The 20,487-nt window shown below is 40.1% G+C and overlaps 1 protein-coding gene across 3 annotated transcripts in view; it reads right to left on the bottom strand.

The window, feature by feature from the left end:
* The window catches only part of Stim (stromal interaction molecule), a 181,253-nt gene that overhangs the window by 42,268 nt on the left and 118,498 nt on the right, over positions 1–20,487 (bottom strand). For all 3 annotated transcript variants that reach the window (XM_089474772.1, XM_089474771.1, XM_089474773.1), the window contains exon 4: positions 18,526–18,758. In XM_089474772.1, the coding sequence (XP_089330898.1) occupies positions 18,526–18,758 (233 nt within the window). The remainder of the gene's footprint in view (positions 1–18,525; positions 18,759–20,487) is intronic.

Below are 20,487 nucleotides of genomic sequence, written 5' to 3'. Positions count from 1 at the left end.
GGAGTAGTTATCGATATAAAAAGAAAAACTTGATATGCGCGTGATATATACGGACCTAGGAAAAAAATTTCAAGTCTCTTATCTTCTGAGATCGACGCGTTCATACATACGGACGGACGGACAGGGCCAAATCGACTCAGCTCGTCGCCCTGATCAAGAATATATATACTTTGTGGGGTCTGCCAAGCCTCCTTCTCCCTGTTACATACATACTTTCAACAAAACCATTGTACCCTGATTTCCCATTGAAAATGGGTTCAGGGTATAAAAAGAAAAGAGTAAGGGAAGAGCCAAATTAGAATATTGGATAGAATTGAGAAATCGCTACACAACATTGGCAATGAAAATGTATACCAATGCTTATGCCTGAGCATTGTGAGTGATTTCCCTAAGATAAGCTAGAAGTAAACTTTTTATTTTAGGAAGAGAGAGCTCTAAGGAAAAAACGTGATAATATTTATTAACAATAACACAAAGAACATGAAACGCACTGTGAAAAGAATAATCCCTAGTGTACACAGGTAAAATGACGATAGTGTCTAGTTGCTCGGGACGGAACCGAAAAATTTAGACGACCCAACAAAGAGGACGAATCAATATCGCCACTGATCAATTTATGCAGAAAAACAATTCCTAAAATAGTTCTGCGATTGGTTAGCGATGGAAGATTAATAAGCTAAGGCCTACAATGATAAGACGGTAATCGTAAATTGCTGTCCCATCTAAGGTCACTTAAGGCAAAGAGAAGAAACTGTTTTTGGACCGATTCGATACGATCCTGATACAGTTACACAAGCGAAGTGAATAAGCGCTTGGTAGTAAAAAGATCATTAAATTCCTTAGACCAACGTGTAATAAAGCCAAGCACACTTTTGGCTTTATTAATGATGGTAGAAATATGAAGATTAAAGTTAAGTTTACAGTCAAAGAACACACCAAGATCTTTGACTGTAAAGATGCGTTGTAAGGAAATATTGCTAATTTTATAATCAGCAATTAGAGGAACGGTACGACTGAAGGTTATTGTCATACAAGGGAAAAAGGCAATTTAAGTCCAGCTGGTTTGCCACACACCAAAAGTTGAACCAAATCTTGAAGGTGAAGATGTCCATTTGCACTGGAGTATGGAAGGCAAAGTTTTACATCATCACACAACTAGGAAGGTCATTTATAACAAGTAAGAAAGCTCTAGTCGAGACTGCTCGACTACGAATTCCCCTGAACCCTTGGAGTAATAGCTATTTCAATAATTTTTCGCGTCTTTCAGCTTACACAAGAAACACGCACACACACACACCCGGAGTCCGAGTCTGCAAATCAGGGCTCAACAAGCACTCAAATTGTTTTAGTTACAAACGAAGAAATCTTAGTAGCTCTCAGAGGTCATAGAACCAACACAGCTCCAGGGCCGGACGGGATCCCAAATCGTGCGCTAAGGCTAGCCCTCGCCTTGCACCCTAGTACGTTCGCCGAATTAATCAACGAATGCTTACTACCAGAGACGTTCCCTACAAAATGGAAGACCCAGAACCTGGTATTGCTACCCAAGGCAGGCAAACCACCAGACGAGCCATCTTCATACAGACCGATCTGCCTCTTAGACACCATAGGAAAGGTGTTTGAGAAATTGATCTGCTCTAGACTGGAGACTGCTAGCGCCGGAGGCCTATCACCAATTTGGATTCCGGAAGGCCCGGTCAACAACAGATGCTATAAAAAAATTGTTGGCCTGGCAACTTCCGCCATCCATGTCACAAGATGGAAGCATGGGACGAAGCAGTACTGCATTATTGCGACCCTGGACGTAAAGAATGCCTTCAATACAGCTAGTTGGGATATGATACTGAATGCGCTGTCACAATATAATATCCCTAAATATCTTAAAGAAACAATCAAGAGTTACTTCAGAGGAAGAACACTGGTATACAATACGAGTGAGGGTCTCCAAACTCATACCCCAAGGCTCAGTGCTGGGGCCTCTCCTATGGAATATCATGTACGACAGCGTACTGTGCTTGGAAGTACCAGCAGGTGCGCACACCATTGGCTTTGCTGATGATGTGGCTGTCGTCGCCATAGGCAAGGAGCTTAAAGATACAGAGGATATGTGCAGCGAAATTATCAATCGCATACGAAGCTGGTTGACAGGAGCTGGGCTCGAGCTTGCGGCGCACAAGACGGAAGTCGTCCTAGTAAGCAGTCGCAAAAAAGTGGAGACTGCCAATATAAGGATAGGCAGCGTCAGCATCGCGTCAAAGAGGGCGATTAAATATCTTGGCGTCATGTTAGACACAAGATTAACTTTCCGCGAGCACTTAGAATATGTGCATAAAAAGGCAGCTGATTCTTGTAGAGCTCTTTCTCTTATGCTTAACACGCGGGGACCTAAACAGCAACGACGTTTTCATCTAATGAGCGTCATTAGCTCTGTCATCCTCTCTGCTGCGCCAGTATGGTCAAGAGCGATGGCAACGCCGAGCTACAGCCGGGACATTTGCACGATCTTCAGACTGAGCGCAATCAGAGCCAGCTGCCAGACAGACGGACAGGGCCAAATCAACTCAGCTCGTCACCCTGATCAAGAATATATATACTTTGTGGGGTCTGCCACGCCTCCTTCTCCCTGTTACATACATTTCAACAAAACCATTATACCCTGATTTCCCATTGAAAATGGGTTCAGGGTATAAAAATAAAGAATGTAAAGGGACAAGGTCGAAAGGAAAATATAAGAGAGTAACAGATCAAGGGAATGAAAGGGTGGGATAATCCAGAGTAATAGAGTAAGACTAATGTAAGCGGAGCGGAGAAGCAGACTGTGGAGACATCGAGGTGCGAAGAAGATGGCGGCACGACTGGCGCAGAGGCGCCGCGGGACGTGCTAGAAGTTCAACAGCGCGCAACAAAAGCCGGCCGGGCAGATGCTGATCAGGGGAGTGGCGGAGCCAATGGCGGTCTTGTGCGCAGACTCCGTGTTCCATGATGCTCTCGCCGAGTGGGCGTTCTGGGAGCGCAATCAATCCATCTAGTGTGCAAAGAAGACGAGTCGCACAGTGAAGACCATGATAGCGCAATACATCGAGGGCCATCAAAGTTCGTGGGACGAGCTATTGCGCGATGTAGCGCTGGCGGTCAATTACAGTGTGGCCGACTCTACGGGCTTTACACCGGCACGTTTGCCCGCCGCACTATACGACGAGGGAAATGGAGCAGCATATGGAGTTGAGGATAGGCTGGCGCACGGGCCAGCGCTGAACGTCAGAAAGAGAGAGACGGCTTCGACAGAAGGAGGGGGCTGGTCGTCCCGCAAGAGCTACAGAAAAGAGTAAGGATCTGATGGGTGGACTCAAGGAGCGGCCACCGCAGATCAAAGTAAGGATCTGATGGGTGGACTCAAGGAGTGGCCACCGCAGATCAAAGTAAGGATCTGATGGGTGGACTCAGGGAGCGGCCACCAAAGATCAAGGCAATCAAGTTGGAGAAGGATGGCGAGAAGGTGAATTGAACGAGTTTCTAGAAGTACGGAAGGTGATCGATGAGCTCGATGGGCTCGCCCGCGGCCCACCTTACATTGCGTAAGATTTGTAGTAGATGGGAGTTTGTAGTTAATAGTTGGTAGCGAGTAAGTTAAGTAATAAGTAGAACAAGTTGGTAGTTTGTAAGACATTGTTAATTAGTCGGTAAGTAGTCGTAAGTGTCATAGCAGTTAGTTTTGTAGGGTAAGCGTAATTTGAATAGGGCGCGCGATCAGCAATGCATCGCTGAGAAAGTTGTGCCGGGAAAAGGAGAAGAGCAGCAAACGCTGCGAGCGGAGTTAGTTAGTTTTGGGTACTCGACGCGAGAAGAGTTTTTTTTGGAGTGAGCGGACGCGCTCAAGGTGAGATTTTCGGCGCGCGGCGCGAGCGGCCGCGCGCATTCGGTAGTAGAGGTGTCGATTTGAATTTGTAATAAATAAAGTAAGCTTATATGAGAAAATCGTATACTCATTAGTAGTTAGTTCCTATAGCTTCATTAACCTTTGCCACTAACGATGGGCGTGGCCGGCAAGATGTGCTCCGCGTGGTCACCTAACCTCTAACTAATACCTTCCCCCCTCTCCCATTTCTCTAACTCTATACGTCCCGTAATGACTTATAAATTTCTTGTAAGTTATGGCCCTGGGCAGACTGAGACTCTGACCTTACAAGTGGCGCCCGAGCAGGGAAACGGGGCTGGAGGGAGTGTGGTATGCGGGCGGCATAAAATCCCGCCGGCATACACAAATAGAGGTGCTGGGTAATACGGGTGATTGTGAATTTGTTGGTGGCGGCTATTTTGGATATATATACATATATATATGCAGTGTGCATGTAAAAGCAGTGAAAAATCGAGAACATTCGTAGCAAGTGTAAAAATTATAAACGTGTATACCCTACGACGGCTACGGGGTCGGGGTTAGAAATTTCAGGAAGCGTCAAGCGAAGAAGCAAAAACAGTTACGGCACCGAAAAGTACAGTGCGCGCGAAGAATATTGCGCAGAAGCGCAAGTCGTATACGCACATGCACAAGCATGGGTACGCGCGGGGGCAGCATAACGTGCGACGCCGGAATCTAGCAAAAGACGAAGAAGGATGAGCGACGAGTAGCGGTAAGAGCAGAGCGGGTATATATGCACACCCCAGGAGTAAGTAACAGAGAAAAAAAAGTGGTTAAAGTGAACGAGATGGAAAGATCATTGAGTATTGATGCCTCTGCAATTGCATCAAGAAACTGATAATAGAGTATAAAAGTGGTTATAAATGAACAAAACGAAAGAAAAGGGTTACGATAATAGTAAGAAGAAAAGTGAAAGCACTTAGTGCCGACTGCAAGTGAATATACTCGGTGATAAGAAAGCGTAATTGTGAAAGGGTATTCAATAGTGCGCGCCTAGACAAGTGTGCATAGGCATATAGATATGTGCATGTGAGAATTAGCGGAGAGAGAATAAATAGTGAAGTGTATATATATATATATGTGCGCGGGTGCATGCGTGCGTACATATGTATATACATACGTAGCGCTCAGTTAAGATAGAGTGAACAGTGAAGAGTACCATGCGTGCATAGGCAAGGGTACATATGTGTCTATGTATGTGAGAGAACAGGTTGAGAGAGAGAGAGCAATCGGTCAAGCGTATGTGTGTAATTATGCGCATATGACACGAGGCGATTTTTTTTGTATGCTTGCACATGCGGGTGCGTGTAGGTATGTAAAAATGCACATATGACATTAGGCGATTTTGATCGTGGGAATAGACAGTGGGCCGAGGCCAGTGCGAAAATAAAATAAAATAAAATTAAAAAAAAAAAAAAATAAAAATAAAAAAATTAAATTAAATTAAATTAAATTAAATTAAATTAAATTAAATTAAAACGCACTGGAGCGGAGCGAAGCGGAACATAGCAAGGTTAAATAAGATAAAGCGAAGCGAAGTAAAAGCAAAGAAGATAAAGCGAAGATGAAGTGAGGCGATATGGAATAAAGTGGAGAAAATAAAGCAAAGAAAACTGAAGCGGAGTGAAGCAGAATAAAAGGAGATAAAATAAAAAGAAATGAGAGTAGAGCAAAGTAAAAATAAAACAAGTAAGAACGTTGCAATCGGGCGATACCGATAGCAGAAGACTCATTTACAGCCCAAACGCTGTCAAACAGAGTATATAGTGCAATTTTCAAGACTAGTGCGCAGCAAAAAACACGGCATGATGCCATTAAAATTGGAAAATCATCGATAGCTATTGCATTCAAATTACATTCATATATAATTTATACAATTTTGATTTTTATTATATATTTATATCCATACATTGGATACCGGCTTCAAGCTAACAGCAGATCAGCGCGATTTTCCTATGCTTGTGCACACACTCATCGTCTATTCTATGCGTACAGACAGAAGCGCGCCTTTTCTCACATCACTTAGAATTTCGATTGATTTCTGGACTTTCTAGCCGTTACTGTAGTTTTGTCTGATGACGCTCTCTTATTAAGCTATTCTAATTTAGCAACTGATTGCTCGAGCAAAGCAGTGGCGCGGGTGCTAAGGGCGACGCAAGTAATGTTAGAGTAGGGGAGGTTCGAACGTTTACTGTGTTATTTTTTTTATTTTTTCATACATATTTCGTTTTTTATAAAATAGATATTTTATTGGGAAGGTGCGAGCTTGACTGAATGGCACTTAATACTTTTCATTTTCTTAGTCGAATAATTTTATAGGTTTAAATTTGTTTCTTCTTAAATAGCCCTCAAATACATATACGCAAATACATACATATGTATATATAATTATATATGTAAGCCTGTACGCATAGCATCAAGCATTCCAGCCGTATACACGCGCTCATTTGTATGTGTGTATGTATGTACACATAAATGCGTGCTCTAGCATATTCTAAGAATCCCGTAGCGATTGATTTGTCTTTGCATTGTTTTTGAATTTCCAGCCGCTACACTGACTTTTCTTTGCTATGCGGCGTCATAACAATCATGTGATTTCGTTTTAACTACTCTTGATCGAAACGTCGCGGTGGTGCTGTAGGCTGAAGCGCCGACGATCTTTATTTTAGCTATTTTGACAAACATGCTGTTTGGGTTGGGTGCGAGTTCAAATCCCGCTGAAAACACTTTTTTGTAAATTGCAAATTTTTGTTATTTTAGCTTTTTTATATTTTATTAATTTTATAAAAATGTTTCCTTCCGTGCTATCAATGCCTATTAAGCCTACTTATGTGTACATATACATAAATAGATGGCTGACGCATATAACTGTCGCAATTCGGGCACTGTAAATGCCGATTGCCACGCCCCTAGTGGCCGTAGACTCCTTAATTTTGGCCAGTTTTTAGAACGAGCAACCGGTTGCCTAAATGCAAAATTTGAATTCTAACGCTCAAAAAATGTGAAAATTACAGGGTATTTTTCGATATGCCACGCCCCTAAAGAGGCTTAAAAATTATTTTTGGGGCATCGATAGAGGAGGCCACCAGTAACTTAACTATCCTAATTTGAAGCTTCTAGCTCTTAAACTGTAGGAGATATAAACTTTTGCGGTTTGCCACGCCCCCTATAGGCGGACATATATCTACCATAGCTCGTTGGACGTGGGTGGCTAACCCGCGTATATATACAAAATTTCAGGTCTCTAGCATCAATAGTGCCTAAAATATAGCAGAATTCGAAAAATCACTATATCTTCAGGTCCGATTTGCCACGCCCCTAGTGGGCGTAGATATATAATTTTTTCACCTATCTTCATAGAATTAAAACATCAGCTTACATGCAAAATTTCAATTTTGTGATCTTGGTTGATCGGCGCGGACCTACATACCAAATTTCAGCTTTCTAGCTCTTAAACAAACATGATTTCTGGTATATCGGAAAATGCATTTTCCGATTTGCCACTTTCGTGAATGAGTCTAATAAAGTCGAGAGATCTGAAGCGAAGTAAAAGTAAAGTGAAGAAGAGTAAGGTAAAAGGAAGAATAAAGTCCGGTAATGCGAAATAAAGTTACGAAAATTAATTAAAGGGAAACGAACTAAAGAAAAGTAAAGCAAGGTAGAGTTAAAGTCGAAGTAAAGTAAAAATATAGTAGAGACAAGTGAAATAAAGGCAAGGCAAAGTAAATAAGGCGGAGTCAATCGAACTGAAGTAAGAGTAAAGTCGAGCAAAAGTAAAGCAAAAGTAGGTAAAGTAAAGTCAGATAAAACGAGAGTGGAGAAAGGTAAATAAGTAAAACGGAAATAAGATTAAGAAAATCGGGAGAAAGAGCGTGAAATAAGAAAAGAGAATGGAAAAATAAAGAAAAAAAAAAACGAAATAAAGGAAACAAAAGAGATTAAGATGAAACAAAGAAGAAGAGTAAAAGAGAACAAAATAGATTAAGACGAATAAAGAAAAGTAAAGCAAAACTAGTATAAGTGTGTAAAGACAGAGATGAGAATAAAGAAGTAAAATAAGGTAGATTAAGACGGTAAAAGCAAACGAAATTGTATAGAATAAGAAAATTTGGGAAAAAAAAGAAAAAAAGGATTAAAAAAAGTTTGAAAAGAAGGAGAGAAGAAAAAAAGAGGAAAAAAAAAACAACAAAGAAATAAAGAAGAAAAAAAACAAAACAAAAAAAGCAAAGAATAAGAGAAAGGAAAAGAAAAGTAAAGAGAACAAAACTAGAACAAAACTAGAATAATATAGAATATGAGTATAATAAAAGGAGACGAAAAAGAAAGAAAAGAAAAGAAAAAAGGATGTAAAGATGTAAGGGATAAAAGAGGATAAAGAAAAGAAAGAACAAGTAAGAAAGCTCTAGTCGAGACTGCTCGACTACGAGATCCCCTGAACCCTTGGAGCAATAGATATTTCAATAATTTTTCGCGTCTTTCAGCTTACACAAGAAACACGCACACACACACACACAGGCATACATACACACACACGCATACATACACAAGCGCATACACACACACATACACATACACACACACATACACAAACACATACACACACATACACAAACACATACACACACAAGCACCCACGCATAAACACGCATGGGCTGCAGTGTGCGCTTACTATGAGAACTTAATTGTTTAATAACTTTTTTTATGGACGTACGATCTTCATGAAACTTTCAGATTATGATTATAACATGGATATGCATGTAATTGCCAAAGCACAAGTCTCTAGTATTTGAAATACGCTTTTTACAAAAGTGAGGGTGATGGGGTGAATTTAAGGGTGGGGGGTAAATTTTAACAAAAACCGAAATTGTATAAATTGCATATAAGCATACATTAAAAATTTGGAGACTCTAGCAATAAAGGTGTAGAAGATATAATTTTATAACTGGTTTTCGATAAGGTTTTTTATCGATAAAAAAAGATCGGGATGAGTTATCGAATTTTAATGATAAACTTGATATGCGCGCTGTAATTACGGACATTCTAAAAAAAATTGAAGTCTCTAGCTCTTATATCTTCTGAAATCGACGCGTTCATACATACGGACAGACGGACAGACGGACAGACGGACAGACAGACGGACAGGGCCAAATCAACTCAGCTCGTCACCCTGATCAAGAATATATATACTTTGTGGGGTCTGCCACGCCTCCTTCTCCCTGTTACATACATTTCAACAAAACCATTATACCCTGATTTCCCATTGAAAATGGGTTCAGGGTATAAAAATAAAGAATGTAAAGGGACAAGGTCGAAAGGAAAATATAAGAGAGTAACAGATCAAGGGAATGAAAGGGTGGGATAATCCAGAGTAATAGAGTAAGACTAATGTAAGCGGAGCGGAGAAGCAGACTGTGGAGACATCGAGGTGCGAAGAAGATGGCGGCACGACTGGCGCAGAGGCGCCGCGGGACGTGCTAGAAGTTCAACAGCGCGCAACAAAAGCCGGCCGGGCAGATGCTGATCAGGGGAGTGGCGGAGCCAATGGCGGTCTTGTGCGCAGACTCCGTGTTCCATGATGCTCTCGCCGAGTGGGCGTTCTGGGAGCGCAATCAATCCATCTAGTGTGCAAAGAAGACGAGTCGCACAGTGAAGACCATGATAGCGCAATACATCGAGGGCCATCAAAGTTCGTGGGACGAGCTATTGCGCGATGTAGCGCTGGCGGTCAATTACAGTGTGGCCGACTCTACGGGCTTTACACCGGCACGTTTGCCCGCCGCACTATACGACGAGGGAAATGGAGCAGCATATGGAGTTGAGGATAGGCTGGCGCACGGGCCAGCGCTGAACGTCAGAAAGAGAGAGACGGCTTCGACAGAAGGAGGGGGCTGGTCGTCCCGCAAGAGCTACAGAAAAGAGTAAGGATCTGATGGGTGGACTCAAGGAGCGGCCACCGCAGATCAAAGTAAGGATCTGATGGGTGGACTCAAGGAGTGGCCACCGCAGATCAAAGTAAGGATCTGATGGGTGGACTCAGGGAGCGGCCACCAAAGATCAAGGCAATCAAGTTGGAGAAGGATGGCGAGAAGGTGAATTGAACGAGTTTCTAGAAGTACGGAAGGTGATCGATGAGCTCGATGGGCTCGCCCGCGGCCCACCTTACATTGCGTAAGATTTGTAGTAGATGGGAGTTTGTGGTTAATAGTTGGTAGCGAGTAAGTTAAGTAATAAGTAGAACAAGTTGGTAGTTTGTAAGACATTGTTAATTAGTTATTAAGTAGTCGTAAGTGTCATAGCAGTTAGTTTTATAGGGTAAGCGTAATTTGAATAGGGCGCGCGATCAGCAATGCATCGCTGAGAAAGTTGTGCCGGGAAAAGGAGAAGAGCAGCAAACGCTGCGAGCGGAGTTAGTTAGTTTTGGGTACTCGACGCGAGAAGAGTTTTTTTTTGGAGTGAGCGGACGCGCTCAAGGTGAGATATTCGGCGCGCGGCGCGAGCGGCCGCGCGCATTCGGTAGTAGAGGTGTCGATTTGAATTTGTAATAAATAAAGTAAGCTTATATGAGAAAATCGTATACTCATTAGTAGTTAGTTCCTATAGCTTTATTAACCTTTGCCACTAACGATGGGCGTGGCCGGCAAGATGTGCTCCACGTGGTCACCTAACCTCTAACTAATACCTTCCCCCCTCTCCCATTTCTCTAACTCTATACGTCCCGTAATAACTTATAAATTTCTTGTAAGTTATGGCCCTGGGCAGACTGAGACTCTGACCCCGGCTGGTAAATAATGTAACCTTACAACATACATTTCAACAAAACCCATTCCCATTGAAAATGGGTTCAGGGTATAAAAATTATAAAGAGTGAAATGGGCAGAACGCCAACAAATGGAAATACTAAAGCAAAAATGCAAGTAATAAACTGACGCTGCACCTAACTTCAGAAATTAAACAAGTAAGAAGACTCTAGTCGAGACTGCTCGACTAGGAGATACCCTGAACCCTCTAATCTGATATTCTAATCACTCTGCTCTTCTTTTCGGCACACATACTTACACACGCACGTATTAGAGCGCACTCTGCTAACTGCGCAGTAAGCAGCGACTCCGCTTGGGCTGCGCTGCAGTGTGGGCAACAATATAAGAATTTATTTGTTAAATAATTTATTTTCTAGACATACAATCTTAATGAAACTTCTAGAACATAATCATCATGTTCAAATGTATGTGCATACCAAAGCACAAGTCTCTAGTACTTGAAATACGCCTTTTGCAAAGGTGATGGTGAGGGGGTGGATATAAGGGTGGGGGTAAATTACAAAAAAAATCAAAATTATATAAAAAAAATATAAGTCTACGATTAAAATTTGGAAGCTCTAGCTCTAAAGGTGTAGGAGATATAATTAAATAACTGGCTTTCGATAAGGATTTTAATCGATAATAAAATATCGGGAGTAGTTATCGATATAAAAAGAAAAACTTGATATGCGCGTGATATATACGGACCTAGGAAAAAAATTTCAAGTCTCTTATCTTCTGAGATCGACGCGTTCATACATACGGACAGACGGACAGGGCCAAATCGACTTAGCTCGTCGCCCTGATCAAGAATATATATACTTTGTGGGGTCTGCCACGCCTTCTTCTGCCTGTTACAGACATTTAACAAATTCTAACAATAAAGGTGTAGAAGATATAATTTTATAACTGGTTTTCGATAAGGTTTTTTATCGATAAAAAAAGATCGGGATGAGTTATCGATTTTTAATGACAAACTTGATATGCGCGCTGTAATTACGGACATTTAAAAAAAAAATTGAAGTCTCTAGCTCTTATATCTTCTGAAATCGACGCGTTCATACATACGGACAGACTGATGGACAGGGCCAAATCAACTCAGCTCGTCGCCCTGATCAAGAATATATATACTTTGTGGGGTCTGCCACGCCTCCTTCTGCCTGTTACATACATACTTTCAACAAAACCATTATACCCTGATTTCCCATTGAAAATGGGTTCAGGGTATAAAAAGAATATTTGCAGAGCACAAAAGTAAACACGTCTGTTAACTCTCATTGATAACTCTCTGTTGACAGACGGACAAACGGACAGGGCCAAATCGACTCAGCTTGTCACACTGATCTAAAATACATTTGCTTTGTGGGGTCTGCCAGGCCTCCTTCTGCTTGTTACATACATTTCAACCAAACCATTTTACCCTGATTTCCTACTTTCATTGGGTTTAGGGTATAAAAAAAGATACTAGTGAATATGCTGAGAAAAGAAATACGCATTAATTTTTTCAGAGCGAACATGACGTAGTTTACCCAATAGCAACATATTTTTGAGCAGGGCGACGAGCTGAGTCGATTTAGCTCTGTCTGTCTATCCGTATGTTTGAACGCGTCGATTTCAGGAGATATAAGAGCTAGAGACTTGATTTTTTTTTTAAATTATACCTTTAAAATTTTATAAATCATCCCGTTATGTTTTTATAAAATAAAAACATTCAAGAATAATTTTTCATTTTTTTTTAAATTTGTCAAATATTCAATAAAATATTTAGATCATATGCTGAAAATTTCATTGAATTCCGTTAAGTCAAAAATTAATTAAAAATAATCAACTATTTGGCCAATTAACAAACGCACGTGCAGCAGCTACAACAGTATTGCCTACATGTGCAAACATAAATTCAACCTTCTTCTAGAACATTCTTTGAATCATATCAGCTGTTAGTTTGGCTTTGTGTTGATAGATGGCGCTGCAGCAGTGAATCTATTTCAGTTTTGCAAAACGGATTCCGAAAGTGAGGTGGCGTAGTGAGTAGCAGTGAGTGACGCGGGATCGAGAAGTCTTGGGTTTGAATCCAGAACGTGCAGCTGCTGTTAATTTTTACACCCTGAGCCCATTATCAATGGGAAATCAGGGTATAATGGTTTTCTTGAAATGTATGTAACAGGCAGAAGAAGGCGTGGCAGACCCCACAAAGTATATATATTCTTGATCAGGGCAACGAGCTGAGTTGATTTGGCCCTCTCCGTCTGTCTGTCGTCTGTCCGTCCGTCCGTCTGTCCGTCTGTCCGTATGTATGAACGCGTCGATTTCAGAAGATATAAGAGCTAGAGACTTCAAATTTTTTTTTTTAATGTCCGTAATTACAGCGCGCATATCAAGTTTGTCATTAAAAATCGATAACTCATCCTGATCTTTTTTTATCGATAAAAAACCTTATCGAAAACCAGTTATAAAATTATATCTTCTACACCTTTATTGCTAGAGTTTCCAAAATGTTTAATGTATGCTTATATGAAATTTATACAATTTCGGTTTTTGTTAGAATTAACCCCCCACCCTTAAATTCACCCCCTCACCCTCACTTTTGTAAAAAGCGTATTTCAAATACTAGAGACTTGTGCTTTGCCAATTACATGCATATCCATGTTATAATCATAATCTGAAAGTTTCATGAAGATCGTATGTCCACAAAAAAAGTTATTAAGTTCTCATAGTAAGCGCTCACTGCCGCCCATGCGTGTTTATGCTTGTGTGTGTATATGTATGTAAATGTTTGTGTATGTGTGTGTGTGTGTGTGTATGTGTGTATGTATGTATGTGTGTGTATGTATACCTGTGTATGCGTGCGTGCGTGTGTGTGTGTGTGTGTGCGTGTTTCTTGTGTAAGCTGAAAGCCGCGAAAAATTATTGAAATAGCTATTACTCCAAGGGTTCAGGGGATCTCGTAGTCGAGTAGTCTCGACTAGAGCTTTCTTACTTGTTTATATAAGGGAATGATGAAAGATTCTTTCCAAATTGAAGGGAACAGAGAAGTATCCAAGGACAAGTTAAACAATTTTAGTAATTGTGACTGAAGAGAAACACTCTTTAATCACACAACTAGGAATAATATCGGCACCAGGAGAGAGAGATGATTTCAATGTCCTAATGGCTGCAGCCAGAGAGGATGCAGTAACTTTGGGGGTATTTATAGATCCATATTCAGGAAGTGAATATGGATATGAGTTGCTGTGGAGATCAGCAGAAGAATAAGTGAATTGAAAAAAATCAGCAAATAGATTAGAGGAATCCTGATCATTGCAAGTTTTTTCACCTCCAAGGACAAATGAGGACGGGAAACCAGAAGACTTACGCTTCGAGTTTACAAATCAGAAAAATTGTTTGGGATCTCGAGTAAACTGACGTTTGCAACGTGTAAGATAATTCTCATAACAGCTAGAATTTAAAATATTGAAGTTTGACTTGGCAATGGAATATTTGGACCAGTCAACACTTGAACCAGACTTTTTGTAATTTTTTAAAGATTTAGTTTTAATGTTTCTCAAGTTCGAAAGAGTTTTGGTGAATCAAGGTGGCTTATTTGCGACTGGCGGAGAGGGACACAAACATCCAGAGTTAAAGGTAGAATAAAAAAACGATGCTGCTAAATTAATATCAACCGACTCATATAAAATAGACCAGTCTGTTGAATTAATTAATTCGTTAAGCAAAACGAAATTGCATTTACGATAACAGCGACTAAAATTGGAAGGCATTGGAGTAGTAGAGGGAGGATTATCGACAGTTAATAAAACCTTTAAAGTGGGGTGATGTATATCCTTTGGTAAGCAGAAAGGAGTTGATCTCGCGACATTAATGACCGAATCATGATTAACAAACACAAGATCAAGAGTGCGATTAAGATGGTTTGAAATAGAGTTCATCTGAAACATAGACAGGTTAAACAATTCATCAAAAAGATAGTGATCAATTGTCGGAATAAAGTAATTTGCATTACAAGTTGAAGACCAAGAAGTGTTCGGAATATTAAAATCACCCAACACAAGAAGACAATCTCTATCATTTACATGTTCATTAACTTGTTTAATACAATTTATGTGGTGAGCATAAACTTGTACATCAGAAGAGGGAGGGATATAAGAACATGTGATGTATAATGAGCACGATGGGAGAGTTAATTGAACCGCTATAATCTCCACATCATGAAGGGGCGAAAAGGTAAACAATTCAAAGTGGATAATGGACTTAACCGCAATTAACACCCCACCACCTCTGCGCGACGAACGGTCGAGTCTATAAATAGTGAAATTAGTTGAAAGAATTTCACTATTATGAATATTATTACTTAGCCATGTTTCAGTGAAAGCGATAATATAATATTGTACATGTAAACTATGCAAGAAAAGACTTAAGTTTTGAGTTTAATCCACGTACATTTTGATAAATCAGGGACAGCTGAGAAGAGGTTTGTAAGAAATTTAGTTTTTTGGTACAACGTTTGATGAAGATTGCACCGAAGGTAAATTTACTGAAATAGGCATCGATCTGTTACGATTTTTGGGTTTAAATTCATGAACAACTACATGAGGTGGCCAGAAATTAGGGTCACAAAGGGTTTTAAAGTAGTCTACAGGCACATTGATTTTGAACGAAGCAATTTCACGCGGTGTCGCAAAACTAAACTGCGATATAAAAACATTAGCCGGAATCTTATTTGAGATAAAAGCCGATACTGCCTCAATGGTAGTGTCAGATGAAAGCCTAGATAAGAAAACTTGCTTTCTAGGAGAGACAACAGATAAGGTAATGCTATGAGAGGCTGACTTATTGTCACTCTTTGTTTGAGCAACAATAGAAGTAGCATCCAAATTTGGGACAGGGGCTTGAGTTTCAATAGAAGCCTCAAAAGGAGAAACAGATATGGGACAAGGTGAAGGAGGATCTAGAGAATTGGGAGCCGACGACAAAACAGAAGCGCAAGGTGAGGGAGGAGCAAGCGAATTAGGTGACGGTACTATTACAGAAGGAGTTACCGACAACAACGGAGTATCCAATTGAGAGAGAGGACTTTCAAAGCCGTACTGATTTAAGATTTCCTCAGCAGCAGCCATGTCACTGGTCAACTTCATAGAAATCTTCTTCAGTTTTAAAAATTGAGCCCTCACAGCACTATACATTTTAGAAAAGTTTATTTGTTTTTCCAAGCAAATCGGACAAGACCAGCGTATGCCTCCACTACCAGCTTTAGAAGTAGACATAATCTTGTCATATTCACGCCCAGTAAGACCTGCACACATAGTATGCATCATGTTATCACACAGCCAGCAACTTATAAATTGCGTTTGTGCAGAATCAACTGTTTGCCTGAAAGTGCAAGCTTTTTTGCAGCAACTCATATTGGCAATTGGGATAGATCACAAAATTACTGAATGTAAACAGAAATGTAAAAACCAAGAGAGGTATAAATGTGTTGAGAGCGAGTCCAACAACAAAAAGCCGTTACACAGCGCAACGGATCAAACCTTGCACAGGAAAATATAGATATTTGCTATATACAACCGAACCGTAATTATGTGAAATTTAATAAGAATAATTAACTAAGAAAACAAGAATAATTGAAGAGCACAATAGTAAACACGTCTATTAACTCTCACTGAGAACTCTCTCTCGAACATGTATTTGCACAAGTCTCTAGTATTTGACAAACTTGTTACAAACTTAACGTTGAGGGGGGGAGGAGGTGAGGAGGTTTTGTATAAAAACCGAAATTGTATGAAGTGCATATAAATATACATTTAAAATTTGCAGACTATCTTTAAAGATGTAGGAGATATAATGTTATAACTGATTTTCGATAAGGGTTTTATCGAAAAAAAAAGGACGAGATGAGTTATCGATTTTTGATGATAAACTCGATATCTGCGCTGTATATACGGACATTTAAAAAAAATTGAAGTCTCTAGGTCTTATCACTAACCAGAGAACACATAGACTAGACATCTAGAACAAATTTTTTCACCGACGAAAAAATGCGCTGAGGAGACTACACAACTTCGTATTTGTTCGGCTCAGTCTCTTGAGGCTCAAGCATTGAAAATAAGGCACGACAAAATCAGTGTGCTGCGAGCGCTGCCACGAAATGCACGCATTACCAAGTGAAGCACGGCTATGCGCTCTTTTTTCCTTGCTCACTCTCTCCCTCTCTTTATGCTCTCTCTCTCTATGGTCTCTCGAATGGCAGCAGCGCACAAAAATTGAAAATTGTTCGCGACGATCTGAGCTCGTTCCTTTTGAGTGAAAGGTATACCGAAATTTGTAAAGCGTTCGCCACGTTCATGCAAACAACATGTAAGCGTTTCGATGGTTATTCGTGGGAAGGGTATGAAAGCGTTGATACGCATAAAGAATATGATTTCGCGACGGGCATGCACACACACACTTGTAGTCCCTTGCCACATGTATGAGCATTTGTGACCTGCGTGCGTTACTCTTGCTGCTTGTAGCAATTTTAAAGCCCAGCATTTGCATTTGGTCGGTCTTACGGACTGTCATAACCACTTTACACAGATGTACTATGTATGAACATACATACATATGTACATAAGTACATTTATATATTATTATTGCTAATCATGTTTATAAATGTGTTTATATCCGTAAATAATTATATATAATTAAAATTATTTTATACACATTTTCAACCGAAAAAATTATCGTAAAGCACTACTAACTTTATTAAATGCTTTGCAATATATGAAATACACATGTCATATTATACTCAAGCGTTACTCATTATTGTCAAAAATTTCTAATTAAGTCATAATGGCCCATTTGATAGTCACCCTACGATTCAAATCATACAAAATTTACAAACTACTAAATCCAGAGACAATTAGCTTGCCATCCCATACAAGCATACACATACACAAATGTATGTATGCATGTGCTCACTTCACAAGGCAGACCAACGGTAAATTTTGGGCTTTACAATTTGCACAGCCAGTTCTGCACAGAAAAAATACATTTTCGCGACGAGCATGCACACACACATTTACATCCTTGCTACGTGTATGAGCTTTTGTGTGCGTGCGTCGCAGCAAGAGCTTCGCATACAGGCACATACATACATACATACATGTGCACGGGACTTTAACGGACGATTAACGAAATGATAGAAACGATAGAATAGAGGCACACAAACGCACAAATATGTATGTATGTATGTGTGTGTGCATGCTCGTCGCCAAATTATATTCTCAATGGCCATCAATACTTTCAAACCCTGCCGCAGGTAGCAAGAATAGAAAGAAGAATAGCACACAAATGATAGCGAGGGACTGACAATGTGTGTGTGTATGGTCGTCGCCTAAGCATTTTTTATGTGTGCATGCCCGTCGCAAAATCATATTTTTATGCGTCTCACGCTTTCATACCCTTCCTAAAAATAATCATGAAAACGCGAACATTTTGTATGAACGTGGCGAACGCTTTACAAATTTCGGTATACCCTTCACTCAAAAGGAACGAGCTCAGATCGTCGCGAACAATTTTCAATTTTTGTGCGCTGCTGCCATTCGAGAGACCATAGAGAGAGAGAGCATAAAGAGAGGGAGAGAGTGAGCAAGGAAAAAAGAGCGCATAGCCGTGCTTCACTTGGTAACTTGGTTCTCTGGTTAGTGGTCTTATCAAACATAATTTTACTGAGTGTCCAATCTTGCATACATTTGTAAGTTTTTAGCTTTTATAGGTTCTAAGCGCATTAATGTGACAACCTTACGAAGTATATCTATCCAATACAATAAAATTACGTACCTTGGTAGAGCAGCACCGGTTACTTTGTGTTGTTTAAAAAGATCAACATATTGGGGCAGCTGAACTGATTGTGCCAACCAATCGGTTGTTTGCTCAATGGTCCAATTGTGTACTTCTGATCGCAACCAAGCATCCCATAATTCCTTTACTGAAATATGCATGTCATCATTGAAATGAAATGCTTTTTGACGTTTTTCATAGCCAGAGTCATATTTAAGCTCTTCACGTAGAAACTATTGAAAAAAAAGGAATTAAATTAAAAATAAAGTAGCAAATAACTAACAAAATTCCAGTTGCGGTGGCTGACTAGGAGATCTTTTAATCCTGGAATGATCTTGTTTTCTTTTATTTATACTTAGAACCTATTGAAAATGGGAAATCAGGGTGGCGTGGCAGACCCCACAACGAGCTCAGTCAATTTAGCCCTGTCCGGCTGTCCGTCCGTCTGTCCGTATGTTTTAACGCGTCAATCTGAGAAGATATAAGAGCTAGAGACTTTATATTTTTTTCAAGGTCCATGTATACCACGCGCATATCGAGATGTTCTTCAAAAATCAATAGCTTGTCTCGGTTTTTATACCCTGAACCCATTTTCAATGGGAAATCAGGGTATAATGGTTTTGTTGAAATGTATGTAACAGGGAGAAGGAGGCGTGGCAGACCCCACAAAGTATATATATTCTTGATCAGGGCAACGAGCTGAGTTGATTTGGCCCTGTCCGTCTGTCTGTCCGTCTGTCCGTCCGTCCGTCTGTCCGTCTGTCCGTATGTATGAACGCGTCGATTTCAGAAGATATAAGAGCTAGAGACTTCAAATTTTTTTTTAAATGTCCGTAATTACAGCGCGCCTATCAAGTTTATCATTAAAAATCGATAACTCATCCCGATCTTTTTTCATCGATAAAAAACCTTATCGAAAACCAGTTATAAAATTATATCTTCTACACCTTTATTGCTAGAGTTTCCAAATTTTTAATGTATGCTTATATGAAATTTATACAATTTCGGTTTTTGTTAGAATTAACCCCCCACCCTTAAATTCACCCCCTCACCCTCACTTTTGTAAAAAGCGTATTTCAAATACTAGAGACTTGTGCTTTGCCAATGACATGCATATCCATGTTATAATCATAATCTGAAAGTTTCATGAAGATCGTATATCCACAAAAAAAGTTATTAAGCAATTAAGTTCTCATAGTAAGCGCTCACTGCCGCCCATGCGTGTTTATGCTTGTGTGTGTATATGTATGTAATTGTTTGTGTGTGTGTGTGTGTGTGTGTGTGTGTGTGTGTATGTATGTGTGTGTATGTATGCCTGTGTGTGCGTGCGTGTGTGTGTGTGTGTGTGCGTGTTTCTTGTGTAAGCTGAAAGACGCGAAAAATTATTGAAATAGCTATTACTCCAAGGGTTCAGGGGATCTCGTAGTCGAGTAGTCTCGACTAGAGCTTTCTTACTTGTTATACCCTGAACTTATTGAAAATGGGGAATCAGGATATAATGGTTTTGTTGAAATGTATGTAAGAGGCAGAAGGAGGCGTGGCAGACCCCACCAAGTACATATATTCTTGATCAGGGTGACGAGCTGAGTCGATTTGGCCCTGTCCGTCTGTCTGTCCGTCCGTCTGTCCATATGAAGATATAAGAGTTAGAGACTTCCAATTTTTTTTTTTAAATGTCCGTATGAGGTGCCAAACTATCGATGTATATGTTGTTGCATGCACACAAAGATAATTTCTGTTGAGTTTTTTAGTCAAACTGTCTTTTGCTGAGAGTCTTTGTGTAAGCGAAAATCGTATAACTCTTTACGCGACACTCATTTGAGATCGTCACACCAATGAGTCAATGCGAAGCACTTGACCAAAACCCATGCAAAACAAAACAAATAGAGCCGCTCATTGAGAGATTGTGTCTGCACAATCTCTTCGGTTATGTTATGAAGCAGAGCGTATTAGAAAAACGAT

The sequence above is a fragment of the Drosophila arizonae genome, chromosome X (assembly GCF_054131065.1).
Source record: "Drosophila arizonae isolate 15081-1271.41 chromosome X, UAZ_ARI_1.0, whole genome shotgun sequence".
Lineage (NCBI taxonomy): Eukaryota > Metazoa > Arthropoda > Insecta > Diptera > Drosophilidae > Drosophila > Drosophila arizonae.
This window is presented reverse-complemented; position numbering and strand designations above follow the sequence as displayed.